At 49.4% G+C, this 20673-nt stretch overlaps 8 protein-coding genes across 8 annotated transcripts; 5 read left to right on the top strand and 3 right to left on the bottom strand.

The window, feature by feature from the left end:
• Window positions 1-2214: 2214 nt before the first annotated feature.
• ACHE_60922A (uncharacterized protein) lies at window positions 2215-2592 on the top strand (the record flags this gene model as incomplete). The annotated part of the gene is made up of 1 exon (XM_043282149.1): window positions 2215-2592. One exon carries the CDS (start codon window positions 2215-2217, stop codon window positions 2590-2592), a length of 378 nt encoding a protein of 125 aa, XP_043139558.1.
• A 1289-nt stretch (window positions 2593-3881) lies between these two features.
• ACHE_60921A (uncharacterized protein) lies at window positions 3882-4109 on the top strand (the record flags this gene model as incomplete). Its single annotated transcript, XM_043282148.1, has 1 exon — window positions 3882-4109. The coding sequence occupies one exon, from the start codon at window positions 3882-3884 to the stop codon at window positions 4107-4109; it is 228 nt and encodes a 75-aa protein (XP_043139557.1).
• Window positions 4110-4272: 163 nt separating this feature from the next.
• On the top strand, window positions 4273-4727 carry ACHE_60920A (uncharacterized protein; the record flags this gene model as incomplete). The annotated part of the gene is made up of 2 exons (XM_043282147.1): window positions 4273-4278; window positions 4299-4727. The coding sequence occupies 2 exons, from the start codon at window positions 4273-4275 to the stop codon at window positions 4725-4727; spliced, it is 435 nt and encodes a 144-aa protein (XP_043139556.1).
• A 1180-nt stretch (window positions 4728-5907) lies between these two features.
• Window positions 5908-11234, top strand: ACHE_60919A (uncharacterized protein; the record flags this gene model as incomplete). The annotated part of the gene is made up of 8 exons (XM_043282146.1): window positions 5908-7356; window positions 7424-7550; window positions 7600-8379; window positions 8443-8854; window positions 8909-9022; window positions 9081-10258; window positions 10321-10406; window positions 10470-11234. The coding sequence occupies 8 exons, from the start codon at window positions 5908-5910 to the stop codon at window positions 11232-11234; spliced, it is 4911 nt and encodes a 1636-aa protein (XP_043139555.1).
• Window positions 11235-12359: 1125 nt separating this feature from the next.
• ACHE_60918S (uncharacterized protein) lies at window positions 12360-12662 on the bottom strand (the record flags this gene model as incomplete). Its single annotated transcript, XM_043282145.1, has 1 exon — window positions 12360-12662. The coding sequence occupies one exon, from the start codon at window positions 12660-12662 to the stop codon at window positions 12360-12362; it is 303 nt and encodes a 100-aa protein (XP_043139554.1).
• A 1031-nt stretch (window positions 12663-13693) lies between these two features.
• Window positions 13694-16193, top strand: ACHE_60917A (uncharacterized protein; the record flags this gene model as incomplete). Its single annotated transcript, XM_043282144.1, has 5 exons — window positions 13694-13713; window positions 13763-13791; window positions 13838-14609; window positions 14667-15307; window positions 15352-16193. The coding sequence occupies 5 exons, from the start codon at window positions 13694-13696 to the stop codon at window positions 16191-16193; spliced, it is 2304 nt and encodes a 767-aa protein (XP_043139553.1).
• A 2345-nt stretch (window positions 16194-18538) lies between these two features.
• Window positions 18539-18763, bottom strand: ACHE_60916S (uncharacterized protein; the record flags this gene model as incomplete). The annotated part of the gene is made up of 1 exon (XM_043282143.1): window positions 18539-18763. One exon carries the CDS (start codon window positions 18761-18763, stop codon window positions 18539-18541), a length of 225 nt encoding a protein of 74 aa, XP_043139552.1.
• Window positions 18764-19301: 538 nt separating this feature from the next.
• On the bottom strand, window positions 19302-20672 carry OGG1 (8-oxoguanine glycosylase OGG1; the record flags this gene model as incomplete). Its single annotated transcript, XM_043282142.1, has 3 exons — window positions 19302-19726; window positions 19782-20521; window positions 20578-20672. 3 exons carry the CDS (start codon window positions 20670-20672, stop codon window positions 19302-19304), a joined length of 1260 nt encoding a protein of 419 aa, XP_043139551.1.
• Window position 20673: the final 1 nt, after the last annotated feature.

Genomic DNA, 20673 nt, shown 5'->3' with positions numbered 1-20673 from the left:
AAATCGCCAGCCCCCATGGCCACGATTGAAAGTCAAAGAACTCAGCAGACTTATGGTTGTAAGCGCAAAGCTGAAGGGGAGTGGCACCAGCATGGAACCATCCTGCTCAGCGCTCACGAACGGACTTGGCTAGGATCGCGTGATGTAACGAGCTGAGGTACACGATTGTAGGCATGATGGATAAGCCGTTGAAACCATCGGATGGAGTCCAGCCTGAAGGGGAGAGAAAGCGCGACGTTGAGGTTTTCGCGCGAGGTTACCCTGCTGGAGGCTGGGGCCATGGCGGATAAGGCGTTCAAACCGTCAGAAGTACAGCCTAAAGGGGAAATAGGAAACTGTCGATAGCAATGAAAAAAAGAAAAAGCAAGCCTTGATTGACTGACTTTTTCCAATTTCATTTCGTTCATTGACCTGTTGGCGTGCCTCCTTTCTTTAAAAGATAAAAAGAAGAAAACAATTGGATATTTTTAGCCCAAGCAAACAGTCCAACGTAGTTATGGAGAATTCTGACAGACTTGTGCACCCATGCACCAATAAAAGCAATTTGAATCTCTTGAGACTTCCTGGTACAAAATGATCCTAACTTGATTAGGCCATGTCAAGCCTGTACTGTACGACTACATTGAAGGCAAATATAACGAGCTACACACCGAATGCACCACAGATAGCTATTAGTGAGTATACAGGATGATAATGTTTTATTATTGCATTACAAGGCACTTGGGTACTCGCAATATTTTCGAACTGGAAAACACTCAGCTGCCGACGCGATCCAAGGTGAGGTGCTTGTGCTGAATGAGGGCCGTTGATAACGCTGACTTGCATTTTGTGGTTACGAAACAAAAGAACAAAATTAAAAAGAAATCTGTCTCCTTGTGATGAACGAAATCGTGCACACCTTTCTCAGTACTCTCGACGAATGCCCCGAATCCACCGGCCTTGTCCAGCCTGGTTGGGCTCATCTGCATGCTCAATCAAAGTGATATCGCTCTGCCAGTAATTGAAGTTCCTAGTGGGCAATTCAAGGTTGAACATGCGATCAATCTGCGTTGGAGCTTGCCATTCATTTCAGGTAGCGCAATATACGCACTGATGAAGCCTACGATAGTGAATCCGTCAACTTGTCTTGCGAAGCAACAGGTTTGAACCCGGCCATGATTGATTCAATAGTATCTAGAGAATGAAGTTGCAGCTTGGCGACCCGGTACTATTATGAACAATTGGTATCTCTGCATCTTATTAGGGATCTCAGGGAGGCAGGGCTGAGTCAAAAACACGCTCGCCAAGTTCTAAAAAGACGAAGGAGACCTACACAGGATGAGGCAGGCATCAGTGGTACATCTACTTGTGGCCATCAGTTGAGAGATTTTCATGATCAAGCCGAGGACCTAGTAACAAGCTTGTACAAAAACAAGGAAGACATATCAATCAGTGGAGACCATTGCAGCTACCTCTCAGGATGGTGGCTCGAAAGGAGCAGAGTATCACTGCCTAAAAAGGTATCAATGCCTGATGAATTGTACGAACCATGATGATACATTCCTGATAAATTTCAACTCTTCAGCCCATGAAACTCTAGTGCCCTGCATTGAACCCGACAATCGGAGTTAGACAATTGGTCCTAGGAAGCCTATCGCTAAAGCCGAAATTGAATCAGGACGCAATCTCCCCGTAATGTCTAATCGTTTGCCCTAACATTTTTCATGATGTCTCATCCCATCAGTTAAACGTAGGGATCGGCAAATAGCCTGTTTGAAGTCCCAGAGAGGTGTGCTATAATACATAAGCATGAAGAATTAGTTACACATTCTACCATGTCAGTTGTTTGATTGCTAAACCGATCGAGGGAAATTCATCTATTAAGTGAATATTCACCTATAATTGTTTTCTGTGTCTGTCTGATCATCATCAACAAGTCCTCCATTGTCATCGATAAATACGTGTGGCCGTCCTGATAGCCAACGTTGAGATATCTTGTGAAGATGACTCAATTTCCAAGAAATGTGGACTTACATCCCCAAAGCACTGCTCCACGGACACCAGGCCCCCTTGATATCATCACGGAAGCTATAGATGTGCACGACAAGGAGTTACGGTTCAGAAATTGGGAGGTGGCATATTTCTTTCCAGTGTAGTATATAGCGACCGTGGCAGTCACTAATTTCGTGTCCAGATACACAGCAACCCAGAACTCGCATACCATGAGTTTATGATATGCCACCTGCGTCCTCTACCCATGAGTCTCCCCAAAGCCAATTGGGCTTGGAACTCCAAAGCCACATTGCGGCAGCAGTGGCATTGAGAACAGCACAAATAAAGACTACTGGGGAAGAAGTCCTGGAGCTCGTCTGTATGGTTAGCCAGAAGGACACCAATTGGGAAAAGCAGAGCCTACAGGGAGCTGCCTCTTTGGGCAGAGACATCAGGATCCTGGTCCTCAACTTCAGTAAGGACCTAGCAACTGGATACCCTATCAAAAAGAAGAATCACCAACCCCCGCACTCTGAGCACAACAGCTATGCCGAAGCTACTAGATCTCCACCCGACGTCCCCAAGACGCAGCCCAAGCTACCCAAGACCACGCACAAGTAACCACAACCAGAGAAAACCCGCGCATTTCTCTCCGCCTCCCAAAAAATCACACAGCCAGCCGAGCTAGCCCGTACGCCAATATGGATATACTGAGGAAACACTTGGACAAGACCTGTTCTGCAGCTGTGAAAGAGGTCCAACAGGTGCCCTCTGAAGGATGGCCTGGGCCTCCAGCTCCTCATGGAACGTAGGGAGGCTTTGGAGTCCCTCTTACAAGATTCCAAGGTAGAAGTTGAACAGAATTGCGCCATCTTTGCCCTACCAAACATGCCACAACAGTATATCAGCTATGATGGAACTCAAGTGCCAGACATTCCAGGTTCCAGCAGGTCTCCTACAAGGTTCCCTAATCTCCCCGATCCTCTTCCTGTTATTCACTGAGCCTATTTTCAAACAGGGCTCAGTTCGCACCCGGCACGGCCGCTTTGGGATATGCTGATGACATATGCCAACTTGTGGCCTCCCCTCCCTTTGAGGAAAATTGCACTGTGCTTCAGCACTGCACTGAGGAGCTCAGACAATAGAGAGCTAAAAGAGAAGGACTCACATTTGACTTCAATAAAACAGAACTGCAGCACTTTACATGTGGGACCAACCATTCCAACCCCACATGCTCTATTCACACCTCTCAAGGCTCACACACAGTCACACCCCGCCCTCCCTGGCGGCGCAACGCGTTGGCTAGGCATCTGGTTTGACCAGAGGTTGAGCTTTAAAAAACACTGCAGGACCCTGGCTGCAAAGGCCAGGCAGACAGCCGCTGGTGTTAGATCGCTAGCCAATACAGTCAGAGGGACTAGGGTATACCTACTGCGGCAGGCTACAGTTGCCTGTATCATCTAAGTTTTCTGCTATGGGGCTGAGGCCTCTCGGTATTAAATCGAGTCTATTCCTCCTATCTTGCCTTGACCGGGTACTCAGAGATGCTCTCCGAGGTACTCTCCCAGTATACCGGACCACCCCTATTTCAGCCCTCCATCGGGAAACTGCCATCCCCCCGATGGAGATCATCCTCGACCAACAACGCACTGCTGCCAGGCTACATGCTGCCAGGTTAGACAATTGTCACCCAGTTTTCAGGCGCTTATTCTGAAGATGATCCTTCCCCTCAAACACATGCCTAATCCACAATCATCTGCCATGGCTGGAGAGAATAGAACAGACTGATCCTTTGATCTATCCCCCCTTGGCAGGCTGAAAATCCTAGCAACGTCCAAAGTATTTGCCCCTCCTGAGACAGGGCTGATGCAGCTTTCCAGCAATGGCCTGACACATACCCTCCACTCTCCATGTTCCTCTCCACTGACGTCAGCCGCTTGAGCAACTCAGATGCTGTGGCCGGTGCTGGATGGTATGGACACTGGGGTGCATGGAAGCAGGAGTCTGCCTGTGGCCATCTCTGCCTTCCCAAGCGTGAAGTTTTTGATGTAGAAGCTACTGCAGCTACTGAGGGTCTGAAGGCCGCCCTTAATAATGCCCAGACACCCTGCACAGAACCTATATGTTCTCCTAGATAATCAGGAAGTAGCACAATAGCTACAGGGCTGCCCCAGAGGCTCCAGTCAGCGCACCGTCCTGGCCTTCCAAGAAGTCGCGAATGCCTAGCCCAACCGGTCCCTCCGATGCCAGTTTATCCCACCTGGGCGAGTACATGTTCACTGGATCACTGATTCCCTGGGCATGCCGGTATTTCAGGGGACGAGCAGGCCGATGAGCAAGCAAAGAAAGGAGCTAGGTCTACCCTACAGACCAACCCTCCTCCTGCAAGATATGCCTGGGCTAGTCGGACGTTGAAGGAGGAATTCTGGCGGCGATTTCAAGCATTCTGGGCGGACAACGCGCCACAGCAATATCAGGATCTCTCCATTGGCCTGGATAAACGACCCACAAACTATCCCTTCCCAGAGCCACCCTCGGTCGTCTCCTTGCCGCCCGGTCGGGCCATGGAGACTTCGTCTACTATCATGAGCGCTTCGGACATGAAGACGCCAAGTTGGAGTGCTCGTGCGGACGCCCAAAGGCCCCCCATCACTTCTACTACTGCCGGAAGGGCCACAAGGCATCCCCACAGCCATGGGGAAGCCGACAAGTGGATGAGATTCTGCGCTCTAGGTCACGAACAAGGGATCCTATGAATGGTTGCAGAAGTTTCACTTTTACTGCACAATATGCCCGGCACACTAACACCCCCACCCCCCAAAGATTTTTTTTCCCCCCTTCCTTTTCAGCTCCTTTTCTCCCCTCCCTCTTCAGCAAAAAGGAGCTATGCTGAGGCTAGATTGACGATGCTTAATATTAAGCGAGATTAATGGAGATTGTTATTGAAATATATATAAAATAGGCGATGTGCTGCACATTTTCCGACAGACTCTAGCAATTCTTCACATCCCTCCCTGTAAAATTCGGCCCGGTCTTGATATTCCTCAGCACTGCATGGGTGTAGTCGATCGCTCTCAATAATCGTAATCATCTGACATGAGTATGATCGTTTCGAGACCAGGCAAAATGGAAAAAAAGTAAACCGTACTTGTCGGACAAGCCCTCATCATCCCATTCAGTGCCCTGAAGTTCTCCAGTGATCCGTTGTTCAACTCGTTCGAAGCCATGTTGATTTCAATGATGGATGTATAGTTTGTTTGGTCGAGAATATACAGTATATATAGGGAGAGCTGAGGACATCTCCGAAGGATTCGGTTTCACTACCGCAGCACACGTGTGCACACAGGGCTATGGCTACGTGTGAGACTGGGTCAATGATGGATTGCCTGTCTTTGGCACACAGTCTTGAAATGAAATTTTGTTAATATAATTCTGACCATTATGTAGATACTCGACTTCATAAGGAATCTCGCAGCTCGACAATCAAAATGACCCACTTATCCGCTAGGGCCTCCACTATTGCAGGTTCAGCTGAAGATGCCCACCACATATGGAAACATGCAGCAGATGAGACAGCAAAGCAGCAAATAAAGACGCTGGGATTCCGTCACAAATCTTGGCTGAGACCCCTCGATCATGTGCTCTTATCCACTCCTGCAGCTCGGGAGCGCATCTATGTGGATCGCACACGAACCATTTCATCTCAGCCACCCATTAACGCATATTTATGTAGCATACTCCATATTTAATATGGAGTCGCTGCAAGTCAGAATCCATTGAAGAGGAAGGTGGTGAGGGGAAAGTCTCTCTTGGACAGAGCTGAACGGCACAGACACGTACATTTACCTGCTCTTCTTCCTGGCTTTTGGAAAGCACAAACTCTGGAAGATTGGTGAGTCCTATAGATCAACACTAAAGGCATAAAACCAATTGAAAATGGCGTTGACAAAGCCGGGAGCGGTCCGCAACTCCGGCATGACGCTGAACGAGTACTTCCACCGATTCGAAGCCACCGGTATTTTCAAGCGACTGGACTCTCTTTCAGCTTTAGGCAAAACCATCAATGACTTGCCCACCCGTGAGACTGTGGAGGCTATGAGACGGGACGGAACACCAAAGCAAAAGGCATCAACCACACCATCAGGACCCCCAGTGCAGTCGATGGAAGCCGCCGGCATCAAAATAGGAGCGGATCCGGATGTTCTCATGGTCGGGGGAGCTCTTGTCAAGAACGTCTCGTTCCTAGTCATGCCAAAGCAAGGTGTGGTTATGGATGTGCCGATTCGACCGCTCCCTGCTGCCGTGGAGCCAACCAAGGGCGCTCTGCTTATGGCGCCGTTGAACACGGAGTCCCCGGTTCTTCTCTTCCCGTCAAACCCGGCGTCAAACCTCACGTTCGTTGAGCACGCAGTGCCCGTCCAGCCAGCCTTGTTGGCCAATGTGCCCGTCGAGACCCATTCCACCATCGTGGCGGCCCCGGTCGACAACTACGTACTCAGCGGTGACCTGGAGGATTTCTGGGGCATCAAGGGTCTCACGGCCGAGCTCTACACCTACCAGAGCAGCGAAGAGGGTGCCGGGACGCGCGAAAAAGTGAAACTTAACTCCCTGTCATGGTCTCGTGAGGAGTCACCACTGGCTACCCTTTTCCCCGATATTGATCTCGAGTCTATCAAAAAGTTGCGCATCGTGAACATTGAGTTTACTTATACCGACGAGGAAGGTGATTCCCTGCACCCGCCCGGGATGCGTCTTGAGGGCGATGTTGAACTCACCGGTCGGCTGCAGCCCGTGGCCGAGATGCTTCAGCGAATCTACGGCAGGGACCATGCGCCGTCTGAGCTGCACGTTTCGGCATATCTTTGTCCCGACAGAGACTGGAAAGTGCCACCCAAGATCTCGAAGTTGATTCTCGACGGGTCGTTACCCGAGGCGAAGTTCAAGGCATGGGACTGGCTGACTTTCCGGTCGGTTGGGGTCGAAATCACGGCATTGCAGGTGTCCAAAGAAGAAGAGGAAAACAAGAAGGGTGATGGTAAGGATGGTGAAGAGGGAGCTGCTAAGAAGAAAGCAGATGAACCGACAGAACTTGAGGAACCAACGAAGATAGAAGAAGACAAGACCGAAGGTAAAAAGGAGTCCAAAGATGACACCGATCAGAAAAAGGAAAACTCCGATGAGAGGCCCTCAAAAACCAAGAAGACCTGGCGATTCGGCGTCTCTATTTTGGGAACTGCCAGTATCACCAACCTGCCCAAGGCCACGAAACCGTTGATAGTGACATATCGGATGGCAAGAGATCCCAGGGAAGAAGAGAAGCCGCTCTATAATCTTGTCTTGACTGGTAGTGATTGGAAGGATGTTTATGGAGTCAAAAACCTGACGGTAAGTTTATAGACACCAGCCATAAATGATACAGTATGTTGAGTGAATCCTCTATGATTCCGATTAGCTGTCCAAGCCGAAATTTACCACGTCGTTTGAGGCTGGATCCTTGGCCTCCACCTTTGAGGTGGACGTATCGGCCACGCTCAGCCTTGCGGACATCAGTCTCGATATCTCGGGAAAGCTCTCTAAGGGTATGTTCCCTTTCTCACTATGCCCCGAACCGTTACTGATGTTTAGCAGAGGACTGCTACTTGGACGGAAAGGTAGGGAAGTTTACCTATCAGCAACTCATGAAGGTGTACGCGCAGATTCGTGGCGACCAAAACCTCTCGGTCACTGGAACTGACGCAGCTGGTAACAATCTGGAGTTCGACGAGATGCACCTCCGACTGTCCCGGGACACAGACGGGACGGCGCTGGAGCTCTCGGGCCGGGTGAAGTTCAACGAGCATGTTGCCACGAACGGATTAATCAAGGTCGGTACGGCTGGGCTGACCATCACGGGTGACATCGCCGATTTCACAATCAAAGACACGAGTCTTACGGTGAAGGAAGCGGCGCTGGACATTGAGGTTGGGTGCAAGCCAGAGGAGGACAAGGGCGAAGACGGTAAGGAAGACGAGAAGAAGGATGAGAGCACCAAGGCAAAGGAAGACCCCAAAACGATTGAAGCTCCACAGAAGAAGACATCAGAAAATACGGACGAGAACACCGAGGCCAAGGAAGACAAAATCAACAAAGCGCTCCGCAACCGCAAGAGCAAGTTCTCGGTGACCGGCATTGTCGAGTTCTCGGGGCGCACCATCAAAGTAGGCATGTACACGGAGCGTCAGGCGAAATCCAAGGAACGCGAGTGGCTCGTATACGGGGTGTTGGGCCGACTCGACTTGTATGAGCTCTTTCACGATCTCAAGGGTTCCCAATTTAACTGGACCCTGCGAAATGTGGCTTTTCTAGCGGCGTCACAGGAGTACGAGGAAACCAACGAAATCAACGTGCTGGGCTATGATATCCACAAAGGTATGCCATAGGAAGGCTGGACAATATCTGGAATCGAGTGGATAGCTGATCCTAGTCTTGTAGGGGTCTCGCTATGTGCGAGTATTACACCCCCGGAGCAGATCAAAGATCTCCAAAGCAAGAAGGATCCCCCATTCTCCGCTCTGACGCTCGCAGTCACGTACAGCAACGAAACCTTCACGGTTTCCCTCGACCTGCCGCCAGAATTCGCCGTGAGTGTTCCCCGTGTGTCGCTCCTCCTGCCCGGTATTATGACCCAAACTATCAATCGGAAGTCTAACGTAATCACACTTCAGGTCGATCTGCCCTCGCACCGGCCCGTGGCCAGGCTTGAAGAGTTCAACGTTGGCCTCAAGATTTCCAAGGAGCCCGAGCTGGCCTTGGGGGCCACGCTAAAGATCTTTTTGAAGGACCAAGCTCCGTTGAAGATCACTGGGTCGATCGAGGGCGGTCCTATCCACGCGGGTGGTTCGCTGTATGTTTCTGTATCGTGATCTAGCAAGACTGGGTATGCTAAGCGCTGTCGCAGATATACCAACACCCCATGGAAGAATCCATTCGGCCTCAATGAGCGGCTCACCCTGTCTGACCTGGGAGTCATGATCAAGTTTGCCTATGCCACCGTCCTGGAAGTTGGCCCCTCGTGAGCATTTCCTGGCCCACGTATGAAGAGATCAATAGAATTAACGGGAATAAAACAGGGAACTTGGGTTAAGCGCAAAGATCAATATCGATAAGTTCGAGGCCAGCGCGAAAATGGTCATCGGCAGTGAGGATGAAGAAATGCTCTCTGTGGATATCTCCGAAATCAACGTTGCCCAGATTATCCGCTTCGCAGGCAAACTCACAGGCATTGAAGCTCTGAAAGCCATAGAAGACGGGCATGATTTCCTGACATTCCAGGATGCCAAGATATACTTCTCAACGGGTGTTGTGTTCCAGGCGAAGCTATACCCTAGGGGCATCATCGTCAGTGGCAAGATGAAAGTCTTCGACAAGAAAGGCGACTTCCATGCGAACATTGATGATAAAGGAGTGAACATTCACGGCGCGATTGACAACTTTGCAATTGGGGGGCTTGAAGTTCGGTCAGCCACCACCGACGGCAAACAGGCGACGCTCGACGTGGAAATGACCGAGGAAACGCAGGAAATCAAGATCAACGGGATGATCAGCTACAATGACATTAAGATCTTGGTATTAGTCAATGTTGCGATGCTGGAAAATCCGGCGCTGTTCGACGCTCACCTGTTGGTTGAGTTTACTGAGAAGTTCACCTTCGACCTCCTTGCTGAAGCCGATATTGGCGCCGTCCGGAAGTTGTCTGAGGTAGATCTGGAATTTACGGCCATAGTAAAAGGGGATCTGCTGGACTTGATCTGCACTGGTGTCCACACCTTCCTGGATACAATCAAGGAGGCTGCCGACAAGGAATTCGAACAAATTGAAAACGAGATCAAGGGGGAACTGGCTACGAAAGCGAAAGAGCTCGCTCGAAAGAAGGAGACCCTAGAGCAGCTAAAAATCCAAGCCAAGGAGGATGATGCAAAAAGCCAACAGGAACTACAAAATATCATAGCTGAACAGCAGAAGCTGCAGGAGGAGCTGGGCAAACTAAAGCAGGACGTGACAAATGCAAAGGCCAATAGAGACGAAGCCGAGAAGAAGCTCAGAAACGCGATAAGGCAGCAGAAGCAGAAGCGGGACCAGAATATTCAACGAAAACGCGAAGAATATAACCAGAAGCTAAAGCAACTGCAGCAGCAAGAGCAAGACTTACGGATCGAAAAGTCCCAGCTTGATAGGGAACACGAAAGCCAGTACGGCCCACTGGTACGCGCCGCTCAAGAGGCGGAAAAGGACAAAGCAGAAGCTGAAAGTAAGTCATTGTCATCTCCTCCATTATCCATGGAGCTTGTCGCTAATCAACTGGGCAATTAGCGAGCGAGAAAGAATACCAGGAGGAGATGAACCATTGGCAACGTGAACTTGATAATTCCTCCTTTCCTTGGGACAAGGCAAATTATGTGAGCCACTACTTGCCCAAACGCTAAAGTCTCAACGGATCCTTACTAACTGATCCTTTTTAGGAATTGAAATTGCGCGCTGCTGAATTTAACCGCGACCGTGAAGCACTTGCAGCGAAGACAGCCTTTTTAAGACATATCGACTCGCTTGACTTCATGTTGAGCGTAGTGTACAAGGCATTGAAAGAAAAAATTGACGCTGCAGCCAACGAACTCGAGAAGGTGTCCAGATCGGTACAGGCGCTTTTGAGCCAGGGGGTAACCGGATTCATTGCGGAGGTGCAGCAAGATGGGGATGAGGAAGTTCGGAAGGAGGAACGCAAACTTGACATCCTTCTAGATGGCAATTCAAAGGAGCAACAGGCCATCCGGGAAGCGCAGAAAATTCTTGATGACAAAAGCCCGGACATTTTCCGAAGGATTCATGCTGCTGATGATAAAATTAGAAAGATCCACCAGGACACTGAGCTGAAGGTGGTCTGGAATGACTACAACTCCGAATTCAAGGCATATAAACAGCTAGAGAGCACAGTCCATGGCCTTGAGGGGTGTCTGCAAACAGTCCGTGAGAACTTTGACAATGGCATAAAAGTGCTCTATGGTGGAATTGAAGCCTTGCACCGCGTCATGCCACGCATCATCAAGATCGAAGCCCAGGCCAGCTCCGGCGCCCTCAAGGAACACAAGCCGATTTTTTTGACCATCACGGCCGTGGTGGCGGACAACCAGAAGTCCTTTCGGGTGCACTGGAGACCCAACTCAAAGTTCAACCCCAGTGATCTGTACAAGACAATTGGTGATACAGCCTTAAAGCTTTTCTATACTTGATGAATCCAAACTGTTCATTCATGCAATCAATATCATGCACTATTGCTGCCGCCAGACCGGTGGCAGAACGGCAGGGGAGAGCCCCGAATTGTTGGGATGAGGGACTTTATGCTTAATGGCTATCTAGGCGAACCTGCAGGCCATCAGGCGTTCCAGTCCCTTTCCCAAGGTAGGGAGGATGGCGATCAATCTATATGAGTGTGGGCTGCTGTAGCCCTTCTTCCCTGGTTTGGGAAAGACTACCAGCAGGGCTTAACAAAAGGAAGTTAGGTGCTATCTAGCTGAAGCACAGTGCTTGTGAAGAGGTGCGATGTGGGGGCCTAGAGCAGGTCAGGCCTTTTTCAAGACAGCATTGGGTATCTCATCCTGGCCCAGTGTGCTGCTTTTAACTTGGAAAATGGCCTGATATGTTTTCCCAGTTGTGACAGTTGGAAAGGGAAGGGTAGCCTCTGGTTTATTTCTATGTTCAATAGAATGTCGTCCATGTAGGCAGCTTTCTGGAGAAGGGTTTTCACCAGGAGCTCTGCTTTGGCATTGTCACGGCTCGGAATAGTAGATAATAAAGAACTGAATTCCTATCTAAACTACCGTAGCCATCGACGAGAATATCGAATCTGGAGAGAAGAGAAGAGGAGGAATCTATCTACAGGAAGAAAGGAGTTTTGTCCATGGGCTGTGTGGCCGCCCTAAGTGCCTCCTTCGTTTGCTTGCTCGGATAGCGGCGTTTGTCGATATCAGCCACTGAGCGTTGTTGAAACGTTGAACGCCACCAGCATTTAAGGTGGAGTGGGTTGTCTTGCTGTCTTTGAGCGGAGGGATTGGGAAGGAATCCTCTATTCTATTCCACTTAATTGCCTTGAAAACATCCTGGCTGTCAGTGAAGTTCTCTATTTGTATGCACCAGTATTGTCGTTTTGCCTGGTGTACTGTGGTAGAAAATTTGCTGTGCCATCTCTCTCTTCTGGGAGGCTGTCTGAGTCATATGAGGCTCTTCAGAGTGCCAGAACAGTTTCCTGGCAGTCCTCATTCCACCATCTATGGCCTGATGGGTGAGCATGAGTTTTTTTTTTGTGGACACTTCCAGGGCATTTGTGATTGCTTGTATGATCGTGGAAGTGTATTGGTCTAGAGCAGCAGATGAAAGGCACGGCTGGATAGGCGGGGTTGGCCTAGTGCTTCTGCTCCTTTTTTGGTGGCTAAGTAGAACATATCCTCTTGCATGGTTGCCATGCGGAGGGGCGCCACTGGCTTAGCAATATTGGCAGGGTGCCAGTGGATTATCGTGGAAAGAGCTATATCGTCTGCTAAGACAGGGAAGCCAGGTGCTGGTTCTGTGTGCGTGCCTAGGCAGACCAGGGGGCTATTGGCCCAGGTGAGGTCGATGTTGTTGCTATGTGTGGGGGTGTTGGGTTGGAGACTTAGGGTCATGCTCTGGCAGTCTGCCCATTGCAGGAAAGGCTCTGCTCAACAACCAGTTGCTTTATTTTGACCACGGTCACAAACTCGATTCTCCCTCTTGAGCCCTTGGGTAAGGAGTCAGTGCCACTAATGAGCTTGTCACTAGTTTCTAAGTGGCCAAATTCCAAGGTAATAGACGGCCACGATCATAACCCTGGATATATTCCATGACTGGGGTTCTTCTTGCTGATCCACGAGCATGAAATGATAGTATGGAATATAATCACAATTCAATATAACTGACCTCCCAGTAAATGGGCCCTCAAAGCCACGTAGATCAACGTTGATAACAGCGATAGAACCGGTACTGATCATGCCTTGGTGCTTCATATTTGTGACCCAATCTTGTAACAATTGGTAACTGCTGGCATGAATGAACGTTGGTTTCATAAAACAAGAGTCCCATCACGAGCATCGTAAGTAAACCTATCATGTCTCTAATCAGTGAAAGCTTTTGTAGGAAGAAAGGAAGAAAGCTCATCTGCTTCTGCTTCTGCTTCTGCACAGGAATATTCAATCTTACTAAAATCCAGAGAAGTGATGGTATATTGACCTTCGTCCTCTGCGGACAAGTCTTCGATGATTATCGCAGTTGTCATCTGGGCTTGAAGGAGGGATAGGGATATCTGAGTCCCAGAAAAACTTTTGCATGCTCCAGTGCCAATATTGCTTCATAGATATTGCATATTTTTCATATTTTTTCATATTTAATATATTTAATATCGCGTACATATCTACTCTTTAAGTATATGCATCATAAGAGGGATTGCCATTTTAGGAGAGTCATGTACTCCGGTTCCCCGCATATCGGCTCACCAGGGAAGGAAAGGACCCCCCGCTTTCAGCCTCGTGTTTTGCATTCTCGTCATCACTTATTTCTCAGATACACTCATCCAGTATAAGATCATATCTGTTAGGCCCGCTGATCACCGTTGCATCGCATTCTTCCCCTCCGCGCCTCGGATGCTGCTGCTCAACCGTTGTCGGTTTTACCCGGTATTATGCGATCGCGCACAGGCTGGTGAGTGACCTTTGGAACCCAGCATAGAGAATAAAGCTAATCGAAACAGCTTGACGTGTCGGGCTAGGAAATTAAAATGTACGTCGGATCTTACCTACAATCTACTACAGCACTAATAGTGCAGGCGATGAGCAAAAACCGCAGTGTTCGCAATGTCGCAAAGGAAGCCGAGAGTGTCGACCGAGCGAAGGCGTGATCTTCCGACATCAGCAGAATGCGTCGATGAATAAGGATGCCGAGGAGGCTTCATCGAGCGGTCGGGGGAATCTGAAGGGGTTCTATTCGTATAAGAATACGTTTGATAAAGATAGTGTTTGGTTGGATATCCCGAAGCAGGTGGTCTTTGTCGACAACTCTGATCCGTATAACGACGATCTCGAAGCGACGCTACAGGAGTCCGAAGCCGCGATATTGGCTGCGAATGCGCAGAGTCAGAATTGGAATGGGAATAGCGATATCCGTGATGGAGAGGTACAAGGCTTGGAGGCTTTGTCCACAGCAGCCGCTCACGATCGGTTTTCATTCCCTTCTTTGAGTGATCAAACTCACTCATCCATGCCGGACAGTTCTCCCTTTACTGCTATCTCACCACCTACATCTTCTGGACCCTCTCCTGGCCGAACGCGCTCGATCCCGCCGCATGCCTCACCACCGGTCTCGATTTCGTCGAACCCGACATCCAACCATAACAATAATATCAACTTCCTCCTCAACCCGTCTCACTCGTTGTCTCCACCAGTCGACCCGAGCATCCAACAACCAGCCAGAAGCTCCTCGCTATCAGCAAGATCAGACGCATCGCGACCACCCGCAGAATCGATAACCGGTGTGGCCGCCGAATCCGATCACGAAGTCGCCTTCCTCTTAAGACATTATGCAGAAGCGCCGGGCCTGTGGTAAGTCGTTTCTCCGGGGATAGCCATGATGGATGGTTACAAACAAACGTGTTGCAGGATGGACCTCTTCGACCTGGGGACGTATTTCGCCTCGTATGTCCCCATCAGAGCCCTCACTAACCCTCTCTTGAAATACGCCGCGTGCGCGTTCTCCGCGAAACAACTGGCCCGGGTTAAAGGCGCCAAAGCTCCTGTAGGCGGTGTCACTTCGAAACAATCAGCCATGGAGAGCTGGCCGGACATGCAGAAAGAAAACTGGTATTGGTACGGCGCGAAGTATTATGATAAGGCTATCCAGCTTTTGATGAAGGAGCTGCAGCCCGATAAGGGGCCCCCTCCGTTGAGTACACCTGAGGCGTTTGGACAGTGGCAGGCTGCTGAGCTGTGCGAGGATAACGACGAGAACCCGCGCAAGCGTCGACGGCGGCATACGAATAGTCGTCTTTCGAATGGGGTTCATTCAGATGAAGTGTTGACTGCCACGGCGATTCTGTCGGTTTATGAGTTTCTCGATGCCACGCCGGCGTGGAATCGGCATTTGAGTGGTGTAAAGTCGCTGCTTGATGTTGCTGAGGTTGGCGTGCTGCCATTGGAACAGCATCCTCTTGATCCGTTTCAGGCGCCGAAGAAGTCTGGATTGTCCAAGGCGAGGAAAGCCATATTCTGGAACTTTGCACGGCAGGATTACCTTGCAGCTTGTAAGTTACCATTCAGGAAACTTTGTATAAGGCTAACAAGTCAGTCATCAACGAAGGTCACACGAGATTAAACACCGAGGACCTCGTCCTCTGGACAGAAGCTGGCCTCCAGCTCGATAACATGGGCTTCGTACGCCCCACCAACACAAACGCTGCCGGCTACCCCGAAGGCAACGACGTAATGAAAGAAGATCTCATCTCCAACGCGCTCATCTGGATCCTCTCCAAAATCGTCAACTTCATCAGCGCCGGCGACAACGTGCACCTCGACCAAAACACAATCGACACTGGCCCCCTCGGTGTCTCCCAACATGTCCTCCTCGAGCGCTGGTACCGCCTCGAAGCCGAGCTCGACGCCTGGCACAACGGCCTCCCAGACACTTTCCGTCCCTGCGCGCGCATCACCCCGTCAACCCTCCCACAGTACCGACCCGTCGATGACGCAGACGCCGACGCTGCCTCGCTCCCAGAAGTCTGGCATTGCATGCCCATGTGCTCTGCGACAATGCAGCACTACCATATGGCGCGCATATTGCTGCTAATTAACAAGCCGCACGACTCCACCAGCCGCCGTAGCACGATTGCCAACCGGCTGAACTCGTACCGCTCCATTGAGAGCGAGATACGGTACCACAGCCGCGAGATCCTGGGCATATCATTGGCGAGACCGGATAGTTCGGTTAGGATCCACTCACTGCAGCCGCTGTTTGTTAGTGGGCAGTGTTTGACAGAGGCGAGGGAGAGGAGGTTGATTGTTAGGTTGTTGAGGGATGTGGAGAGGGATCTTGGGTGGGCGACTGGGTATCGGGTTAAGCAGTTGTTGAGGGAGTGGGGGTGGGTTGAGGGGGAGGGTGAGTATGATATGATTGAGGGTGGCGTTTCGTGATGCATTTGCTGTTTCTCTCTCGTCTTTATTTTCTTAAGGCCACGTAAGACCTCATTGCTGGATGATGCTGTCAGAGCGATTGACGGGGAGCATTAGGCTTGGTTTGCCATGGGGTACGGTATATTGGCAGCAAGCATCTGGCGCTTACTTGAGCATCTAGGCCACGTCTCCCGCTGGGTGCTTCCCCCCGACATGCTCCAGGTTAGATTAATCTGGCGGTAGTCTGAGAGGGAACTCGAACTTGGTGCCAGACACTTCAAACGGAAGCATCTGGTGGTTGATCAATGTTTGGAACTTTCACTTCCTTCTATGTATAGCTTGTCTCTTTCCCTGCTCGAGCGATATTTGTCCATTTTCGAAATCATTCCTGTATCTTGAGCATCTCAAACGAGAGATATTGTGCATAACTGATGATTGCCGATGAAGATGAAAGGAGCTATTCACCCCACAAGAGCATGTGCAGAATATTTAAACACTCCGGAGTAAATCCCACAAAAACCATCTGCGAAAGAAACCCCTCAATCCATCCCTCCGCTCTAAAGCAAGCAATGATCTAACCACTGGCAGACCTATCCTCGGCACACCTGCCGGATCACTGAGACATTTCCCCTTTGGGACAGGGTGATGCATACACCTCACAGTTCTGTACGACATGAACATGGACCTCGGTTCTCTTTGAACGGTATGATTGGCATCATAAGGTTACATTTATGCATATTCCCCTCTTTTCCCTGTTGTAGTCCCCGCATGGGCATTTTTGTTTGCGTTTGTCTGGTAGGGCTGTGTTGCATAAATTGGATCGTGATACTACTGGTTCGGTGGTTGAGTGATTCAGGTTTGGATTCTTGGATAATAACAAGAAGAAGAACTTTGTGAGGCCAAGTAGCATAGATACCAATTTCAAGTTACGCGAAAAGGCAGAGTCCATCGCGTGAGCGCGAATGGAAGGTTTCCCGAACGTCCTCGCGCAGCGAGTGTGAAGAATGAAGCTATATACCGGAATTCAAAGAAGATGGATATATTAGCACCGGAATAAGAGCCCACTATCCCTGCTTGTTGTTTACCTCGTATCTCGTACGTTGTACGTAGAGTAAGGAAGATGGGCGAATTATTGCAGGCAGGGTATCTGGAATGCATTTCGCCATATTTGTAAAGGAAGCCTGAGGGAAATAGTAGCCTCCTCTTCCGGCCAAGATACTGCTTGCAGACTATCGAAAAGGATAAATGTTCTGGTTCCTGGTTTATTTGCTCTGGGCAAGGCTTGTTAAACATACAACATCGAGCGTAACGTTCATCATCTCGCGTCACTGGGTTGTGGGTATAACGTCTGGGGATCGTATTAGTACAGTAATCTGAGAGAATGATGCCTTGCGACTAATCATCCTTATATTGCCCTTAGGCCGAGTGTATCGCCATAGCTCTACATATCTCGGGTTGGGAGATTTTATCCCCAAAAACACCTCAAGGGGTCAACTTTGACGATGGGAACTATTTTGATCCTGCCACAAGTTCCATAGGCCAGAACATTGGCATCGCCTTTTGACATTTTTAGTTGCTTGAGGCACATGAAATAAACAGTGTAGCTGTTTCCCGCTTGTTACTGACCTAGAGTCCTTCGCCGGCGGCCAGGGTATTGCCATGGCAGTGCGTATACGCCACTTTCAGTTGCATACACATATTGGAAGAGATGAGAGTGAGGCGAAGAAAGAGTCAGAGCTGACAAACATCACTCCTGCTTCTCTTTTCTCCAGCTGTTTGACCCATTTCAACAACCAGAAAGAACAACGAGTGTGGATGGACGTGGGAATTTCTAAAGCCCACACAGCCGTAGAGCTTCTCTGGATAATATTACTTCTTCGTACGGCTCGTTGTACCATCTTAACGATGGGTATATTTGCCTTCGAAGGCCAATAGAGATTGAGAAATAGCAATAAACTGGAAGTATCAATATCTAAGATAAGAAACTTCTTGACGACATGTCAAAAGGATGCCATGCAAGATATAAGCAAAGATATGATACCAGTAGCATCCATTGTGAACATCACCGTCGACTTTCCCCAAGGCCGTCACAGCTCTCTGTGTTTTAAGCGAGGCGCTTGTCGGTCATGTGAAATTCAATACCAAGGTCTAGAGCATCCCTCAAGTCATCTAGGTATAATGGAGTTGATTCCGGGGTGGTAGTGGTGGAGAGATGCGATTGCTCTTGCATAATATCGCCTCAGCTAAACTTGATACATTGCCTGGAATGATCTGACGGCAGCGGGTATAGATACCGAGAACATGTTACTAACAAGAGATAGAGGAAAAATGACGGGGAAGGTTACTTGTCTTTCTCCAATCCTTTCTCACTTCCTAGTGCCCGCATCAAACTTGTGAAGTTCAACATAGCCCTTTTGGGTCTGTTTAGAATCGGGGCCTAGAGGTTCTATCTTGACATTGATGGCAAGCGCTATGTTTCCCCTTGTACCTTCAAGTAAGAGGTCCGCATCGTTCATGAGCGCATCATGCGTTTCTGAGTAGCCCATTTCTAAGGCAATTGTTGGCCATGGGCGGGTAGGCATTGGGAACATTGAGGTGTTTGGGTTCTTCCTGCTGATTCGCAAGTTAGTCACCAAGGAACACAATAATGCAATCTGGCTTGCCTTCCTGCGTAGGCATCCTTGAATCTAATTGATCGATGTTAACTTGAAGATAAAGGCCACTGTTTATGCTTTGTATCTTCATATTCCAGACCCATCCTGCGAACCATTGCGAGCAGCTGGAGTGCATAGAATAAACCTCAGAATAAATCTATCAGGACACTTGGATTGTTACTGCCTTTTGGAAGGAAGGGTGTAGAGCTTACCGACATTTACTATCAGATACGGTGTCTTTGATCTTGTCGAAGTTGAGAGGGCAGATAGTATACCATCCCTCAGAGTTCGCGGACAAGTCACTGAGAAATATCGCGGTTGACATTATTAGGCAAATGGCCGAACTGCCGGAAGATTTCAGGTTAAGATTTTGCTTCTTACGTATGGATAAAGTTGTGTAAAATCCTAAGACTGAATGACGTGGTCATACTGTTTCCGTGATTTTGACACCGGTGATATCGATAGTATTATCAGATTAGCGGCTCCGAAGCCGCTTCGACATCCTCCTCGTTGTTGTCGTTTGCGAAGCATTGACGATGCCATTCAGTTCCTCCTTTGTTTCTTTATCGTCTTCGGCCTTGACCTTCTTCTCATCGCCATCGCCTTCGTCACTAGCAGACCTCTTGAGCGCAACAGCAGTCGTAACTTTGGCCTCTACTTCCACATCGTCATCTTTCTCCTCCTTCACGTTGACATCGACGTCCAACTTGGATTTCTTAGACGAGGCGAGTCGATCAGAGAATGTCCTCAGATCAGCCGTGAACAGGACACTATGTGCCCAACCGGCTTCTTTGCCCCAGAGTTTGCGGAAGTGGTTGCCGACAGCATCGTACGTGGCTTTATTAAGAGTCTTGTGTGCGCCTTTGCCGAACTTGTAGTCTCGTTGGGCGATTTGCCATACTATAATGTCCATTTTAGTTGAATGCGCAAATAAGAACGAAGGATGAGAACCTACCATGTGTGTCCACAGGCACAGACTCTCCCCACCCCAGTCCCATTAATGAGACACAGTCGGCGACCTTTGGCCCGACACCTTGCAGCTCCAGTAGCTTCTCATGCGCCTCTCGATAGCCATCTCTTCCTTCCGGTTTCATATCGCCTCCGAATCCAGGCTCAACCCCAAAGGCTGGTGACTCCGGGTTACACAACCCATCCAACCAGCCCTTCTCTCGCTCCTTCGCGACAATAACCGCCGTCTGGTAAATATACTTGGCGCGGTATCCGAATCCCAACCCGCGCAAACGACCCTCAACCTCGGCACCCGTCAATGCCTCGGGAGTTGGGAAGTCATGGTATGCGCGATCGTCAACTGTCCCGATAAATGACCCATAGTGTATGCAAAGCTTCTCGACCATTTGCGAAATGCGCGAAATGTTATTATTGCTGCTGCAGATGAAGGAGATGAGCGCTTCCCAGGCGTCTTGGCGGAGGATGCGAATCCCCGTGAATTGAGGAGCTTTCTTTTTGAAATTCGGGTCTTGTGAGGACCATTGAGCGTAGAAATCTGTTAAGTTCGCGGTGAGGTTGAAGTAGTGTTTGATTAAGTTGAGGGTTGTTGTATCGTCGTTGTCGTTGGTGTCTGATTTCGGGGGGCGATAGGTTCTATAATAGAGATAGGTAGGGTCTTGTTTCAAGGATAGGAGCTTTCCGTGAAGCACACATCGCCATTCGTCGCTATTGGGGACATTATGCCATCTAGCCAGATGCAAATTAGAATGCGCTACGCTGCGATGCGATGCGATAGGACATACCGGAACGATTGACCACATCGAAGGGTCGTGTTAATGCACAGCTCACTCAGGCTCACTGGAAGCTTGCGCCATTCTGAAAAAGCACCAACAGTCATG

This window comes from Aspergillus chevalieri, chromosome 6 (genome assembly GCF_016861735.1).
Source record: "Aspergillus chevalieri M1 DNA, chromosome 6, nearly complete sequence".
Classification (NCBI taxonomy): Eukaryota; Fungi; Ascomycota; class Eurotiomycetes; order Eurotiales; family Aspergillaceae; genus Aspergillus; species Aspergillus chevalieri.
Note: the sequence above shows the minus strand (reverse complement) of the source record. Positions and strands in the feature narration are given on the sequence as shown.